The sequence below is a fragment of the Gambusia affinis genome, linkage group LG11 (assembly GCF_019740435.1).
Source record: "Gambusia affinis linkage group LG11, SWU_Gaff_1.0, whole genome shotgun sequence".
Taxonomy (NCBI): domain Eukaryota; kingdom Metazoa; phylum Chordata; class Actinopteri; order Cyprinodontiformes; family Poeciliidae; genus Gambusia; species Gambusia affinis.
In genome coordinates, this window is record NC_057878.1 from 18,502,067 (window position 1) to 18,515,733 (window position 13,667).

At 37.9% G+C, this 13,667-nt stretch overlaps 1 protein-coding gene across 3 annotated transcripts in view; it reads left to right on the plus strand.

The window, feature by feature from the left end:
• Window positions 1-13,667, plus strand: part of LOC122839311 (alsin-like) — a 35,415-nt gene that overhangs the window by 13,361 nt on the left and 8,387 nt on the right. Inside the window, exons 14-30 of one of the 3 annotated variants that reach the window (XM_044130759.1) lie at window positions 129-206; window positions 1,312-1,530; window positions 2,496-2,667; window positions 2,752-2,947; window positions 3,848-3,913; window positions 4,102-4,261; window positions 4,403-4,534; window positions 5,762-5,890; window positions 6,043-6,066; window positions 8,128-8,198; window positions 9,889-9,955; window positions 10,047-10,228; window positions 11,174-11,239; window positions 12,058-12,156; window positions 12,310-12,474; window positions 13,286-13,397; window positions 13,546-13,623. In XM_044130759.1, coding sequence (XP_043986694.1) covers window positions 129-206; window positions 1,312-1,530; window positions 2,496-2,667; window positions 2,752-2,947; window positions 3,848-3,913; window positions 4,102-4,261; window positions 4,403-4,534; window positions 5,762-5,890; window positions 6,043-6,066; window positions 8,128-8,198; window positions 9,889-9,955; window positions 10,047-10,228; window positions 11,174-11,239; window positions 12,058-12,156; window positions 12,310-12,474; window positions 13,286-13,397; window positions 13,546-13,623 — 2,016 coding nt within the window. The remainder of the gene's footprint in view (window positions 1-128; window positions 207-1,311; window positions 1,531-2,495; window positions 2,668-2,751; window positions 2,948-3,847; window positions 3,914-4,101; window positions 4,262-4,402; window positions 4,535-5,761; window positions 5,891-6,042; window positions 6,067-8,127; window positions 8,199-9,888; window positions 9,956-10,046; window positions 10,229-11,173; window positions 11,240-12,057; window positions 12,157-12,309; window positions 12,475-13,285; window positions 13,398-13,545; window positions 13,624-13,667) is intronic. The other 2 variants (XM_044130761.1, XM_044130760.1) reach the window with 2 other exon arrangements.

The window sequence follows — 13,667 nt, forward strand, 5'->3', positions numbered from 1 at the left end:
ATGATTCGTGTTTTTTTTTTTGGGTTTGTTAAATTAATTTGAGCTGATGGATGTTGTGAGGATTTGAAAAATAAATTTGTGCCCTAAGAAATAGATTTGTATAAAGAAATAATTGCTGTGTGTTGCAGGTCTATTCATGGGGAAGCAACCTGTGCGGTCAGCTCGGTCGTGTCGACGGCCCCGTCACTGTACCTCAGTTAGCCAAGGTCTGGCTCCTCTCTGTACTCTCATCTCAATTGATTCCTTTCTATAAAGTCATTTCAATGTTGTGCTTTAGTCATTTAGCTAGTTAGTTAGTTGTTGTTCTACTCTAGTCTAATGTAGCTCATCCATAGAGGCTCAAATACACACACATCCAGTAATTTAAAGATAAGTTGGCCTCTGCAGAGAAACCACATGTTGTAAGCATCCAGCATAATTCTGACTGTATATTTGATCACTTTGTTTTGTCAGAATTTACTAGATTGTTGGTTTCCTGTTAAGGACTCATCAGATTTCTTAATTTCTAGCTTTTCTTGAACTCGCTCAGAGACATTTAACCAAATATAATTGGGATGTTTAAGTGTTAACAAACTGTGTGTGTAATTGTGATCTTGTGTGGATTAGAGAAAAGTGTTTCATCATTTGATCATATTCTCCTTAAACTAAAGAACGCTCCAAATAAATTCTTAAAAATCCCAAATTAAAGCTGCAGCACGTTGCTGTGAAGGATCAGCCTAGTTGTAATGGCCACTGATGATGGCGGATAAACAGTTTTCCTGTAACGGTAAGCTGTTTCTCCACTGTTGGAATGTTGACCAGCCAGTACATGAGTGTGATTGGCAGCGCTAATCATCCTCATGTACTCTGCTGTAACTGCTGGGAAAAGTTTTACTAATACTTTTAAAATGGAGACAAATACCATGGCTGGTATTACCTAAGCAGCTGTATCTGTGTGTAAATGGTCACGCTTTGAACTCTGAGATTTCCACAAACTTGCAACAAATTCAGCACCCTGAATTTGATAAAAATATTGAAATGTTGAGTTTCTGCCCAGTGACTGTTTTGTGACTGGTTGCGTCTGGTGGGGATCGCTGCATTTCTGCAGAAATTAACAGCAGCTAAGGAAGGAGGTGGAGGAGATCGATGTTTATCTGTCTCATAACAAACTGTCATGACATGGTGACGGTTTTAACAAACATAATACTGTAGCTTTAATTGATTGAGTTATTTCTACGACTATAATTTGTTTTATGCTGTTAATGAGAGTAAAAACACACATTTTTTTGATTTTCCTAAATCAACATTCGGTTTCTTGGCTGGTTCCTGCAGCTGTCAGACGGCCTCCGTGTTTGGGATCTGTCGGCCGGCCAGAGCCACTCCCTCCTCCTGGCGGACGGCGACTGCGTCCAGCCGGTCCTGTTGTACTGCGGCCAGCAGAGCGAGAAGCTGCAGAGTCAGGGCTCTCCCCTCAAAGCGAAGAGTTGCACGGCCAGACCTACGCTGCTGCCCTTCTGCATCGAGGTTCGTGGATTCGACGCACAACTCCAGGTTATTATGGGTGGAGCGTTTTTCCAACTGGGCCACTGAATGTATGAAGGAGGAATGGACTTAGAAGTCAGAAATGTCTGAGAAAACTGCAGAAACATTTCTAATAAAATGTGTTGAATACAGAACTTGTATATTCAGTGTTTGTGTTTCAAGTCTAAGCTTTTAATTTTCGTTAAAAAAACCCATCTGGGTCTAATTTTTTAAAATCCACAGTCCACAATCTGTTTTGGCTTCATTTTTGTTCACTAAATACTCTTAGTGACAACAACTGAGTATCAAAAAGTATTTCCTTCTTTCTGTTATATCTGCATTAGGACTGCAACTAACAATTATTTTAGTTATTGATTAGTCTGACGATTAATTTATTAATCAGAATTTTAAAAATGGTACAATCTGCAGATTTGTCGTTTAAACTCTTATGTGTTTTTTACACTAAATTCGAAATACATAAAAAATGCAAATAAATTATTATTTTATTGCCTAAAATGCAATAATTTCTGCTGGGCTAAAGTTAAGGCAATGTGAGGCTGATCTGTTTTTAATAATTGGCAGAATTTGAACCAGGTGAAGCTAAAACTTTGTTACTTGGAGAATTTTTGCTTGGACGTATTTATAGACAAAGATTTTTTTGTAACTTAAATACAAAATGTAAATATTTTTGTACAGTTTTGACTGAATTACAGCTGAGTTTGTTGTTGTTTCAGCAAATTGCCTTTTTTGAGTCTTTGCTTCTGTTAATGATTAATCAATTACTAAATTATTATTATTATTTTTTTTACTATTGTTTGGTCTCTTATCCAGTTATTTATTTTGTAGATCAATAAATTTGTTAGTCTGTAATAAAATCTTTTCTTTATAACATTACTAAATTAGCTGACGATCATTTCAATAATCGATTAATCACAGTTGATCCGGTTAATCGTTAAATCTCTAGTCTGCATATTCCTCCATCCGTCTGTGTGCAGATGAGTTACATCAGCAGTGTGAGCGGCGGCGGCCGGCTGTGCGCGGCGTTGATGGATCAGAACGTGATGGGTTTCATCGCGGCCGTCCACGATCTGGCCTCCAGAGAGAGGCGGTCCTCCTGCTGGATGAACGACGTCCGCAGGGTCATCATCGCTCCGCTGCGTATAAAGGGTGAGAACCTCTTTGCTGCTTCAATCAGAGATCAAACTTAAATGCAGGAACAGCAGAGGATCTGATGTGATTTCTTCCCCACAGAATTGGTGTGTCAGACGTTAGGGGATCCATGCACGCACCTCTTCTTTGCACTTTGTGATCGTTTTATTCAGCTGAGCAAGCTGATTGGTCGGCACGCCACGGCGCTTAGCTACTTCCTGCAAAATGCCCAGAGCCGTGATGTAACTTCCTTTCCCATGCTGAAACACTCTGAACATTTCCTGGAGACGTATAAGAAGTAAGGATTTTATTAAGCCTGACTGATGAATAAATGCTGATTTTACTGCTAGTTTTATTTTTTATGTAGTGTTTGTGCAGTTGCTGATCACACAGAAAGAAAATAAGTTGTAAAGGGGATAAATTATGCAAAATTCACATTTTGGAGATTTTTATTTGCTTTTAAAAACAACCAAAACTCAAAACACCACCCAGTTTTTTTCAGCAATAATTTTGTAGTTTTTTGGAATCAGGAAAATGAGACAATTCAAAAACCTCCCAAATATTGAGTCACATTCGACAGACGCTATGCTGTTACCTAGCAACCCCAGGCTAGCCCAGCCCAGTTACCTAGCAACCTGAGCGGAACTTCTGCATGTTTGGTCAGCTGGTTTTACCACTTTATGCACTGTACAATGGCTGCTGGAAAAGACAAGAGCTTTGTTGTTGACTTACTATACAGAAACCACTTGCTGCATTCCTGTTGGTTGTACAGGAGGCTCCACTTCTGTTTTTCAAATATTATACATTTGCTCATCTGTTTGCAGTCATTTTCACGTCCGAGTGTAAACTTTGATTTTGGGGGCGTGGTTTATTTGGATTTAAAGTGACAAGCTCCCCTAAACCGGGAGCTCAAAAAGATCCAAAACTGACCAAATTAAAATCTCATTATCTAAGAATGGTTTTGTGCAAAAAATGTGATGAACATGTTTTGTTTAACCCACAGAACTGACCTAACCAATAGGTCACAGTAAGATTTTACACATCTTTAGCCAAGGTTCCAGTAATTACAGTTAAATAAATAGTTTAAAAAAATACCTTTAATTTGTAAAAATGGATAAAACATTTGTCCCTGACTGTGCTCTGCTCCCTCCATCTGTTTTGCTAATCAACATGAATCTGTCTCTGTGCTTGCCTTTAGGTATTGTTCTGCAGTCGGCGACTTTCAAGTAATGGGTGGATTCCAGTCACTTCATAAACTCTCACTGTAGGCTTTTTTTTTTTTTTTTTACTTTAACTGTTCTCCTGGGAGGAGTCCAACTTCCCCTGCTTGCCTTGCTGAAAACGCTCTGAATCTTCTCTTTGTTTAACCAGAATTTGCTAAACTTTTTTTTTACTATTGCTGATTGTTTCTAATGCTGTAAAAACACGAAGTTGTTGTGTTTCTCCCTGCAGGGAGTTCTTGTGCGGCCAGCAGGCCGTTCTCTCCCAGCTGTGTGGATCAGACCAGTCTGTCAGCAAGGAGATTGATCTGGTTTCAATGTTCTACCAGCCTCTGCAGCAGCTCCACCATTACAGCAGAGTCCTGCTCAAAATGGCTACATGCTATGACGTGGTGAGCACAAAGCCAATTTCACTAAGTTTTACTTCTTATTTTTATTATTCTTTCAGTTTTATGTTTCAGCTTCCCCCCATAATTCAGTAACTACAGATTTATTTACTGGAAGGTGTGTTGAAAACCCGTTTCTCTCCTCAGCTCACTGAGGAGTATCAGTCTCTGCATCAGGGCTGCAGTCACTATGAAGCTCTCTCTTCGTCTCTCCTGAGGAAGAAGAAGGAGGCTGAAACCACACAGCTGTTCTGGAAAACTCATTCTGGCAAAACTACTGTGAGAACAGCGCCTTATCAGTGACCTCCTTTTTCCTTGTCTGCTTTAGTTGGGAGTAGATATAACTCTTTGGAAACTTGTTCTGCTAAAAAGATTTTTCCAAACCACTCAGTATTTTTTGTGCTTAAACATCTACTTTACTATTTCCAGTTAGCATGACTGTTTATCTGCAGGTTAATTCAGATGTGAATTAACTTTGTCACTTTTCTGCATCATATAAAAAACAAATTACGTTTCTCATATCGGTTTAAATTGAACCTATTATGCAAATCTCACATTTTGCACATTTTTATACTTCCATTTTGGTTTCCACTGCTTCCAAAAACAGTCAAAACATCCAGCAGCATGTTGTTTTGGTGTTTGGAAAATGAGCCGTAAACCTCTCAAATGTGAAGCCACATTCCACAGGAACTCTGCCGTTACCTAGCAGCCCCAGCCAAGCCCAGCCTTGTTACCTAGCAACGGGAGTTCCAAGCAGAACTCTAGGAGTCAGCTGGTTTTACAGAATCACTTCATTGCCATTGCCAGTAAATAAGTTCACAGGCTAGAAAATCACTTTGATGTTATGGTATAAACATAATTTATTTAAGTAAATAAATAATAAAATATGAAAATATTATTATGCAGCTGGAAAAAATGAAGAGCCCTCTGAACTGGACCCCATTGAAAACCTCCTGTTTATTCCACCAAATATTGATTTCTGAACTTTTCCTGAGTTAAAACATCACTATTGTTGTTTGCTTTGCATTATTTGTGGTCTGAAAGAATTGCATCTTTTTCATTATTTTGACCATTTATCTTTTTCTGCAAATAAATACAAAATTTTTGCTTGGAATTTCACAGACATGTTGTCAGTAGTTCACAGAATAAAAAAACAATGTTCAGTTTACTCAAAGATATACCTATGAAAAGTAAAATCTGAGAAACTGATCATTCAAAGTGGTTTCTTAATTTTTTCCACAGCTGTATATTTTACAGCTTTACAATGGCTGCTGGAAAAGACAAGTGTTTTGTTGTTGACTTACCAGAAACCACTTGTTGCATTCTTGTTGGTTGGGCAGGAGGCTCTACTTCTGCTTTTCAAAGACACATGGTGTTTGTCCCGTAACATCTGACTAAAAACAAAACGCACAGCATTTCAGATAAAGAACATCACACATCTGTGGCAGTTCGATGGTCGAGATCTGCCTTTACGCTTTGGCCAACAGGTGAATGTTTGTTTTACAGGAGAGTCTGCGCCTGCCACAGCGCCGTGTCATATGCGAGAGCAGCAACAGATCTCTGACTCCTCAATACGCCGGCCGCTTCTCCAATCACTGGTTTATCCTGTTCAACGACATCCTGGTGCACACACAGGTACCCAAATTAAATGCCTTTAAGTTGCTTGTGTTGATGTGAAATAAGAATGCATTTAAGGTTTAGAAACAGGGCGGTGTGTTTGTAGCTGACATTTCCAGTCGTCCGCCATTGTTTTTAGATTGTCTTCATTGTGTCTTTCATTCACCTAGGGATCTCTTCCCACTCAGAGCTTTGTAAGTATGATAAAGTAGCGTCTTAGTTTGATGTTTCCACTCTGATGGTTCAGAAACGGGGAAATCAATAAATGTGAGCACTGGACGTCGTAAAGTTTGCAGAAAGGTTTCCCATCCGTCCAGACACCTGTGTTTGAAGGTTTCAGCTTTATTTTTAAAAGTTGGACAATAAATATTGGTGAAAATTTACATTTAAATACATAATATTTTAGGTAAGTGGCTAATTTCATCTCTAATCCCATAAATATTTTCATGTAATCATTGACATTCTCAACTTTCCAAGAGCCATGTTGATTTAATGGTGTCGTGTATTAATTTAAATAACCACATCTGAAAAAATTCACCTTGTTTTGTAATTGTGGAGTTTTATTTTTCTCAGTCTATACCAATGTGAATTGAATTATGTTACAATATCACTACTAAATCTTAAATCGTGGTGACGTCCAGTGTTCACGTTTGATTTCTGCATGTTTATTTAGTGGTGATAAACGGGGGTCTTTGTGCTCTTTTGGGTTAAATGTTTGCAGCGTTAGTGGATCCACTCTGCTAGCGTTCAGAGGCAAACTGAACTAATATGACCAACTCCAAACAACGAGGCGTTGCTGTAACTTCAGCTGCTGTCTGCTTGTCCTGCGTTTCCCTCACTGGTTGCTTTCATGGATTATAGAGACTAACTTTGTCTTCCTCTGTCTGGTTTGCTGTGGTGTGTTGATGGAGGAAAAAATACTACATTGAAGAAAGTTTTCCTTTCCCCCAAAGCTTAGTCACCCTGAAGCTTTCATTTACTGGTGTTGGTTAAAAGGTTGCTGCTTTTCAAGTGCTGCTTCTATTGTAAGTCATTGATAACCTGCAAATTCAATCAACTTTAGATGTACAGAAAGATCAAACTTTGTCTTTCATTCAGCTAAGAAGTCGATACCACCTTCTGCAAATAATCTCCAGAATAAAGTGATAAAATATTTTAAATGTCATTTAAAAAATACATATAGATATAATTTATTATGATTAAAAGTCATCAAAAACATGTTACTTTAACCAACCTCTGGCTCTGTGCAAACTCAATGCTCAAAATGTGTCTTTTATTTACCCTCTTCTATGGAGGCTTTTCAGATGTTTCAACAATAAGAATCCCTCAATCATTAGTATTCATTCATGTTTGTCTTAAAGGAGAGAAATACGAGGCACAATCACTGCAGTCTGATAGTTTTACACTAAATTAAAATCCCTCCAAAATCAGATGAAATGTTAAATTTTACCAGAAGTTTGTTTCTTTCAGACTTAAAACCAGGAGGAAAAGCAGGAATGTTGTGAAACAACACAGAGTTTCAAAATGAAGGATTTACTGTTTTTGACCAGAAAGTAGAAATCTTATTTAGAGTATAAAATTAGCAGGAAACATGAACTGATGACGCTGAATCATGCTGAAAAAGTTTATTAAGGGAAAAATGCTCGTTGCCCATGGAGAAACTCAACCCTTAAAGGCTCAGGATAATAAATGTGCCACCTGTTCACGTTTCTGGTGATAAATTTAGAGGAAGTGAAGCTGAGAGGGAAAGTTGTTCTCCCACAGATTAACTTAGTTCCTGGGAAACATCCTGAAGTGAAAAAAACACATTTTTACATCTTCAGTTTGTTGTGCTTCGTTTTGAGTCGGAGTTCATTTCACTTCTATCGTTGGTTTTAAATGGGTTTTTTCTTCATAAAGAGTCTAATTTACAGTCTTGAAGCAGTTTTTTTTTTTTATTTAGTAATCAAGTGTAAATGCAGTCTTATTGCTACAGATCCGCTCAGTACTACTTTCCCTGCAGTTGCAGCTTGCTGATTTGTTTTCTAGAACCGTTTCTGAGCAGAAGCACATTTTGTTTAGTGAAACTGAAATTAAGGTTTCTGGGGTTTTTATTGAGAGTTCCCCAATTTGTCTGTTTTTAGAAAAAGCCCTTTTGACGATAACCGACACGTATTTGTTGGTCGTTTTTCTGTCTGTCTGTTTGTAATTTCAGAGTGAGTAATGTTGCTTAATTTGAGAATTTGTAATTTCTGTTGCTGTGCGTTTCTCTGCAGTTCTCCTCATTTCGAATCTATCCTCTGACCTGTTTGTGGGTGAAAACGATCACCGAAGACGGCAGCGGACTGTGAGTTTCTCAAGACGCTCTGACCAGAAATGTTTAGAAAGTAGATTAATTACGATACTGACATCAGCGCTCATTAGTCATTGGGGAAGTTTAGATGAATTTACAGCCAATTGTGTGAATATTTCTGTTCAATAATGAAACTAAAACCTTTCAAAAAGCTACAAAAGAAGAAAAAGATTCTTGGTAGAAGCGTTTTTTCATCGGAGGAAGATGAATTAGTTCCTAAAAACTGAACATCCTTCCTGTAATTGCTTTGTTCTTGCTTTTATAACCACAATCTGCTGTCCTGTAGATGAACTTCTGCACTGCAGCGTTTAACATTCACTGGTGGACACCATGTCTCAGCCGCAACATGAGGCCAAATTAACAAAACAGTTTTTTTGATAAACTTCACAAAAAGAAAGATTTGCTTCTGACATAGTCACACAGCAACAAGTATTTATATAAGTGGAGATTGGACACATTTTAAAGTAGTTATGCATGCATGTAGGGGGAAAACCGTCTCATATTTATACATTTTGTTGTAAATTTACAGCCAAAGAAAATGGCGTCACATTGTGAAAGACAAGCGCACAAATGATGGGAAATTAAAACTATTTGCTGCAGTTTAGACTTTACAGAAAATAATTTAGAGGAGAGCCAGTGGCGTCTGTGTGAGGTCGTCTACCATGATACAAACTAAAGGCCGCTTTTTCATTTAACAGGTGAAAAATTTAATGTAATTACTGTAAATGAAGCACAAATTACATCAGCATGTATTTGTATAGACTCAGTGTAACCATGTATTTGCTTTAATCATTGCAGTTTGTGTATAAAAAGCTAAAGGTGTTGTAATCACCAGTATACATTATTTCAGTATACTGTACTAGATATTGAGATCAATTCACTTTTACACTTCAAGTATCTTGCTGATGCTCATTAAGTATTAAATGTAAGTCAGGAAGTTGTGATGTTGCAATCGCAGCTATTAACACAAATCCACAGATTTTTCACCAGCCGTCATCGCAACCTTTTTGCAAGTCTGACCTTGGCGTTTTCTGTATTTCCTTTTTTCTGCTGGATGTTGACTGAATTTTGACCAATCCTCTTCGCCCTGTCCTAATCTGACTTCCTGTTTCACATCATCTCTCAAAAGCAAAACCTGCAAGATCAGACATGTAAAACTGTAACATTTGGCAAAAGTCTAAAACTTTGTAGGTTTCTTCCAGACAAACCGTTTAAGTTGAGAAATGCTCCTACATGCAGTTAATGTTGGCTAAATAAAGATTAATTAATGCTAATATATCACAACAAGCTCGTTAACAAGAATACTAATGTTGTTGTTACCTATTTTACACCCTTTACTAGTTAGTTGCTACTAGTAAAGTATTACTAGTCCTTTTTAAATTAAATGTAGAAGTTGTGCTCACTGCTGCTTTCCACTTATTTAAGATAAATCTTCACTGTCACAGTAGAAAGAGGAAAGAGTCAGGGAGGAGGCAGCAGCAGAACGATGGTGCAGGGTCGTCTCAGGTAAGGAGGCGTTGATGTCAGAGAAACAGGGAAAGGGAGAGTTATGAGCAGAAATGTCAGCTTTTTAGTCAGAACACATCATGGCAAAAATAAACCTTAAACATTTTTAAAAAGGTCACAAAATGCAAGCATTGACATATCCTTCAGGGAAATTAATATTTTATTGTACTTTTCTCAGTTGTACGATCAAAATAATATGTCCAGAGGAGAGTTTTATCCTGGTGGCCTCAACGCCACAAGAAAAGGTAAATCTTATTATTATCATTCTCTAATTAGTTTTTTTTTAAACCAACACTTATGGCGGTTCTTTATTTTGACCCTTCCGTCTCTCTGTAGAACAAGTGGCTGCGGTCCCTGAACCAGGCGGTGGATCTGGTGCTGGGAGGTGCAGCTCAGGGGTCGTCGCCAGGGGTCACGGCTGCAGTGTGCCGCACGGCGTCGTACAAGTTCGTCTCAGATGAGCGATTCAGAGACGCTCAGTACACCGGCGGCTGGATGGCAGGACGAGTCCACGGCAGGTCAGACCGCCACCAGCTGCTGCAAATCCTTAAAAACGCTTAGAGTTGATTAGTAAAATTAACATTTTAATAGTACAAGATCTACAATAGTTATTCTCAGAGTTTCTCTTTTATTAAAGAGCCATAACTGCTTTGCTGCATCTGTTCATGTGGTGCTATGCATTCCTTTAAAAAAGTATTTAAAGGCTGAAAATATAATATTTTAATATCGCTAACAAGGCTGAAATGATTAACCAAACTAATCGGGATTATTTGTGATTAATCAATTCTTGAAATGATCATCAATTAAGTAGTTGTTTAATTGTTAAATGGCAGACAGACTTAATAAAAGACAAATTGCTGAAAGAATGTCTCACTCAGAGCAGTAATTAAGCTAAAACTGTACAAAAAAAGTACATTTGCACTTAAGTTTTCTAAAACATTGTCTGCAAATATGATTTTACAAACTAAATCTAAAAACCATGAAAAGGGAAGACCAATGTGAGGTTATAAGGCAACAAGATTAGTTTAGTTTTCTTTGAGTTTAAAGTAACAGAGGTTTGATTGTACGGGATTAAAAGATGACTGCGACTAACTCACTAACATTTTAGGTGTAGATAGTGACCTTTGCTGCATCTTCAGTGTAAAAATGACAAGTTTAAGCTGCTCAAATACTAAATGAGAGCAATGAAAAGACGTGGTCCTGATCCCGGCCCCTGGGGGACACCATCAGCTAAACGATGCTGTGATACTGAGATTATCAAAACAGATGAGTCTCTGCTCTAACAAATTGTGACTTTTGTTGTCAAAGGCTTGTGATAAGTCAATAAAAATAAAACTTTATTTTATATATTGTTGTGACACTTTGTGTACTGCCAAAGAACGTTTTATTGTTGTTTACATGAGTTGGTGGCGCTTTAAAGTGCTGAAAAGCTGAAAGTGTAATTTGCACATTTTCTTTTTCAGAGGAACCATGAAGTGGCCGGACGGCCGACTGTACAAGGGAAACTTCAAGGGTGGACTGGAGGATGGGTCTGTATGAATCTAGACCAGTCTTTCTCAAGCTGTGGTCCGCAAACCACTGGGGGTCTGCGGGCGCCCCCTAGTGGTCCATGAGGCACTGCATGTAGAGAACCGTTTATTTGCCGTGACGTTTGCGATGACTGACGTTAGCTTACCGAAGGAGTGTGTTTAAAAATAATGATGGATAAAGACGGGGTCGCTAAAAAGAAAACCTGAAGATAAATGGAAAGTTTCTCAGTGGAGTAGCAAAACTTTTGTTTTTTAACACGACAATAGGAGATCTAGGTCTGTGCTGAATGTGAAATGTCAGTGAGCAGCGATGCTGACTAACTGCATCTTAACACTTACAATAACATTATTTATGTTGGGCTCTCAACTGGCTGCCAGTACACTCTGGTCTATTTTTCTCTCATTATGCTTCTAAATTAAAACGTTATCAGTGCACACAACACTTGCAGTACAGAACTTTTTTGATTTCCATGTTTTTTATCATTGGAAAGCTTAGAATCCACACTTTATTATTTTGTAAATAACTCAAAACGTCCCGAGTTGTAGTAGTTTGTATTTTATTGTGTTTAAAAAGAAGCGCCACTCTTCACATTAGGATGAACAAAGACAATGAGTTAAGAGATTAATATTTTCTTTTCTGCTTTTATATGTTAATTGCTGAGTGTTTATTAAAAGTGAAGGTTTGAGAAACCCTGATCTAGAGGTTTCCTTTTTCTATAGAGACCTAAAACCAGTTTGGACAGGAATTAGTGGCATTAACTGCGAATTTTAACTCTTTTCTACAAATTGAACCATATTTTTATCTTTTTGCCCCCCAGTTATGGAGAGTGTGTAATGCCAAACAAAGTGCAGGACAAACCCGACATGTACCAAGGACAGTGGAAAGAGGGGAAGATCCACGGCTTTGGCAAGTACAAGTCAGTACAGCGTTTTATGGAGACATTTTTATTCAAACGGAACCAAAGAAATGCGTTCAGGAACATCAGAACCGTCGGTTTCTGGATGTACCATCAGATCTGTGGCATCTTAACACAGAGCGCCCCCTTGTGTGTGCTCCGGGTGGCACTCAGGTACGGCAGCGGAGAGGTGTACGACGGCTGTTTCTGTGACGGCCGTCGCCATGGTTACGGCATGCTGAGCTCCGGTAAACTGGCCAGCACGTCTTCAGGCCTTTTCATCGGCCAGTGGGTTCAGGACAAGAAGACCGGGTACGGAGTCCACGACGACATCATGAGGTAAAAATAAAACTTTTCTGTTCTGTGAGGAACAAACTTTAAAAAAGTAAATATGATTTACTCTCTGATGCTTTATAAAGACTATAGCAAGGCCCAAGGTTATTATAAATCACTAAAACTAATCAAATAATAAAAACTGAAATTTAGAAAACATTACTGAAGTAAATAAAAACTGCAATTAATGAAGAAAAAATTATAAAACTCAAACATACTGAAATTATTTAATATCCTTTATTTGTTAGCATTTTAAACTGATTAAAGCTTTATCTAGCAACAAGATTAGTTTAGTTTTCTCTAGTGAAATTGATTATTTTTTAAAATTTTATTCCACACAGGCGGTTTATGTCGGCTGTCTGAAGGTTATGGCGCTCCATAATTCTGCTGGCAATAAATACGCCAGTCTGCAAAATGACAACGGAAAATATTAGGATAAAACGTCAGAGTCATTTGGTTGTTCAACAGTTATTAAATACATTTTTTCAAAACTTTATTTTTTGTTCACTATTATTTAACCAGTCAATTTATATATAATCACAATACTTCAAAAAGTTCAACCAAAGTATTAAAAAACTACAAAAACAATTAAATAAAACGTAAATTTTTTCACATTGGCTTTTTTTCTAATATTTCTTCACCATAAAAAAAAAAAGCTTCAGTCAATGAATTATTATTCTGTAGAAAAGTTTCTGAAACAATTTTTGATCTTGTAGATGATCTTTGTTAGTTTTAGTTGGTTATTACTTCAGCTTAATTTAATTAACCTGCATTAGCAGAGCTGTGGGGTTCAATGCATCTCCTTTTTGTTTCTCAGAGGAGAGAAGTTCATGGGCTTCTGGCTGGATGACCAGCGGCACGGCAGCGCTGTGGTCCTCACCCAGTATGGAGTTTATTTTGAAGGATCATTCAAAGAAAACAAGATGAGTGTAAGTGCAGCAGTCAGCCGGCTCAAAAGGATAACTGTCATTTGTTTTAATGTCAAATATAAGTTAGAAACTGTCTAATTGAGCAGCGAGAGACCAGACTTGTTACGTTTCTACTGGTTTTGATGGTTTTATCCCTGTAATCTGTCAGGGTTTTGGCCTCTTGCTGTCGGACGATGACACGGCTTTTCATGGGGAGTTCAGTGACGACTGGACCATCAATGGGAAGGTAAAAAACACGCCCACTTTGCTCTGGAGGCTTTCCTCAGATGA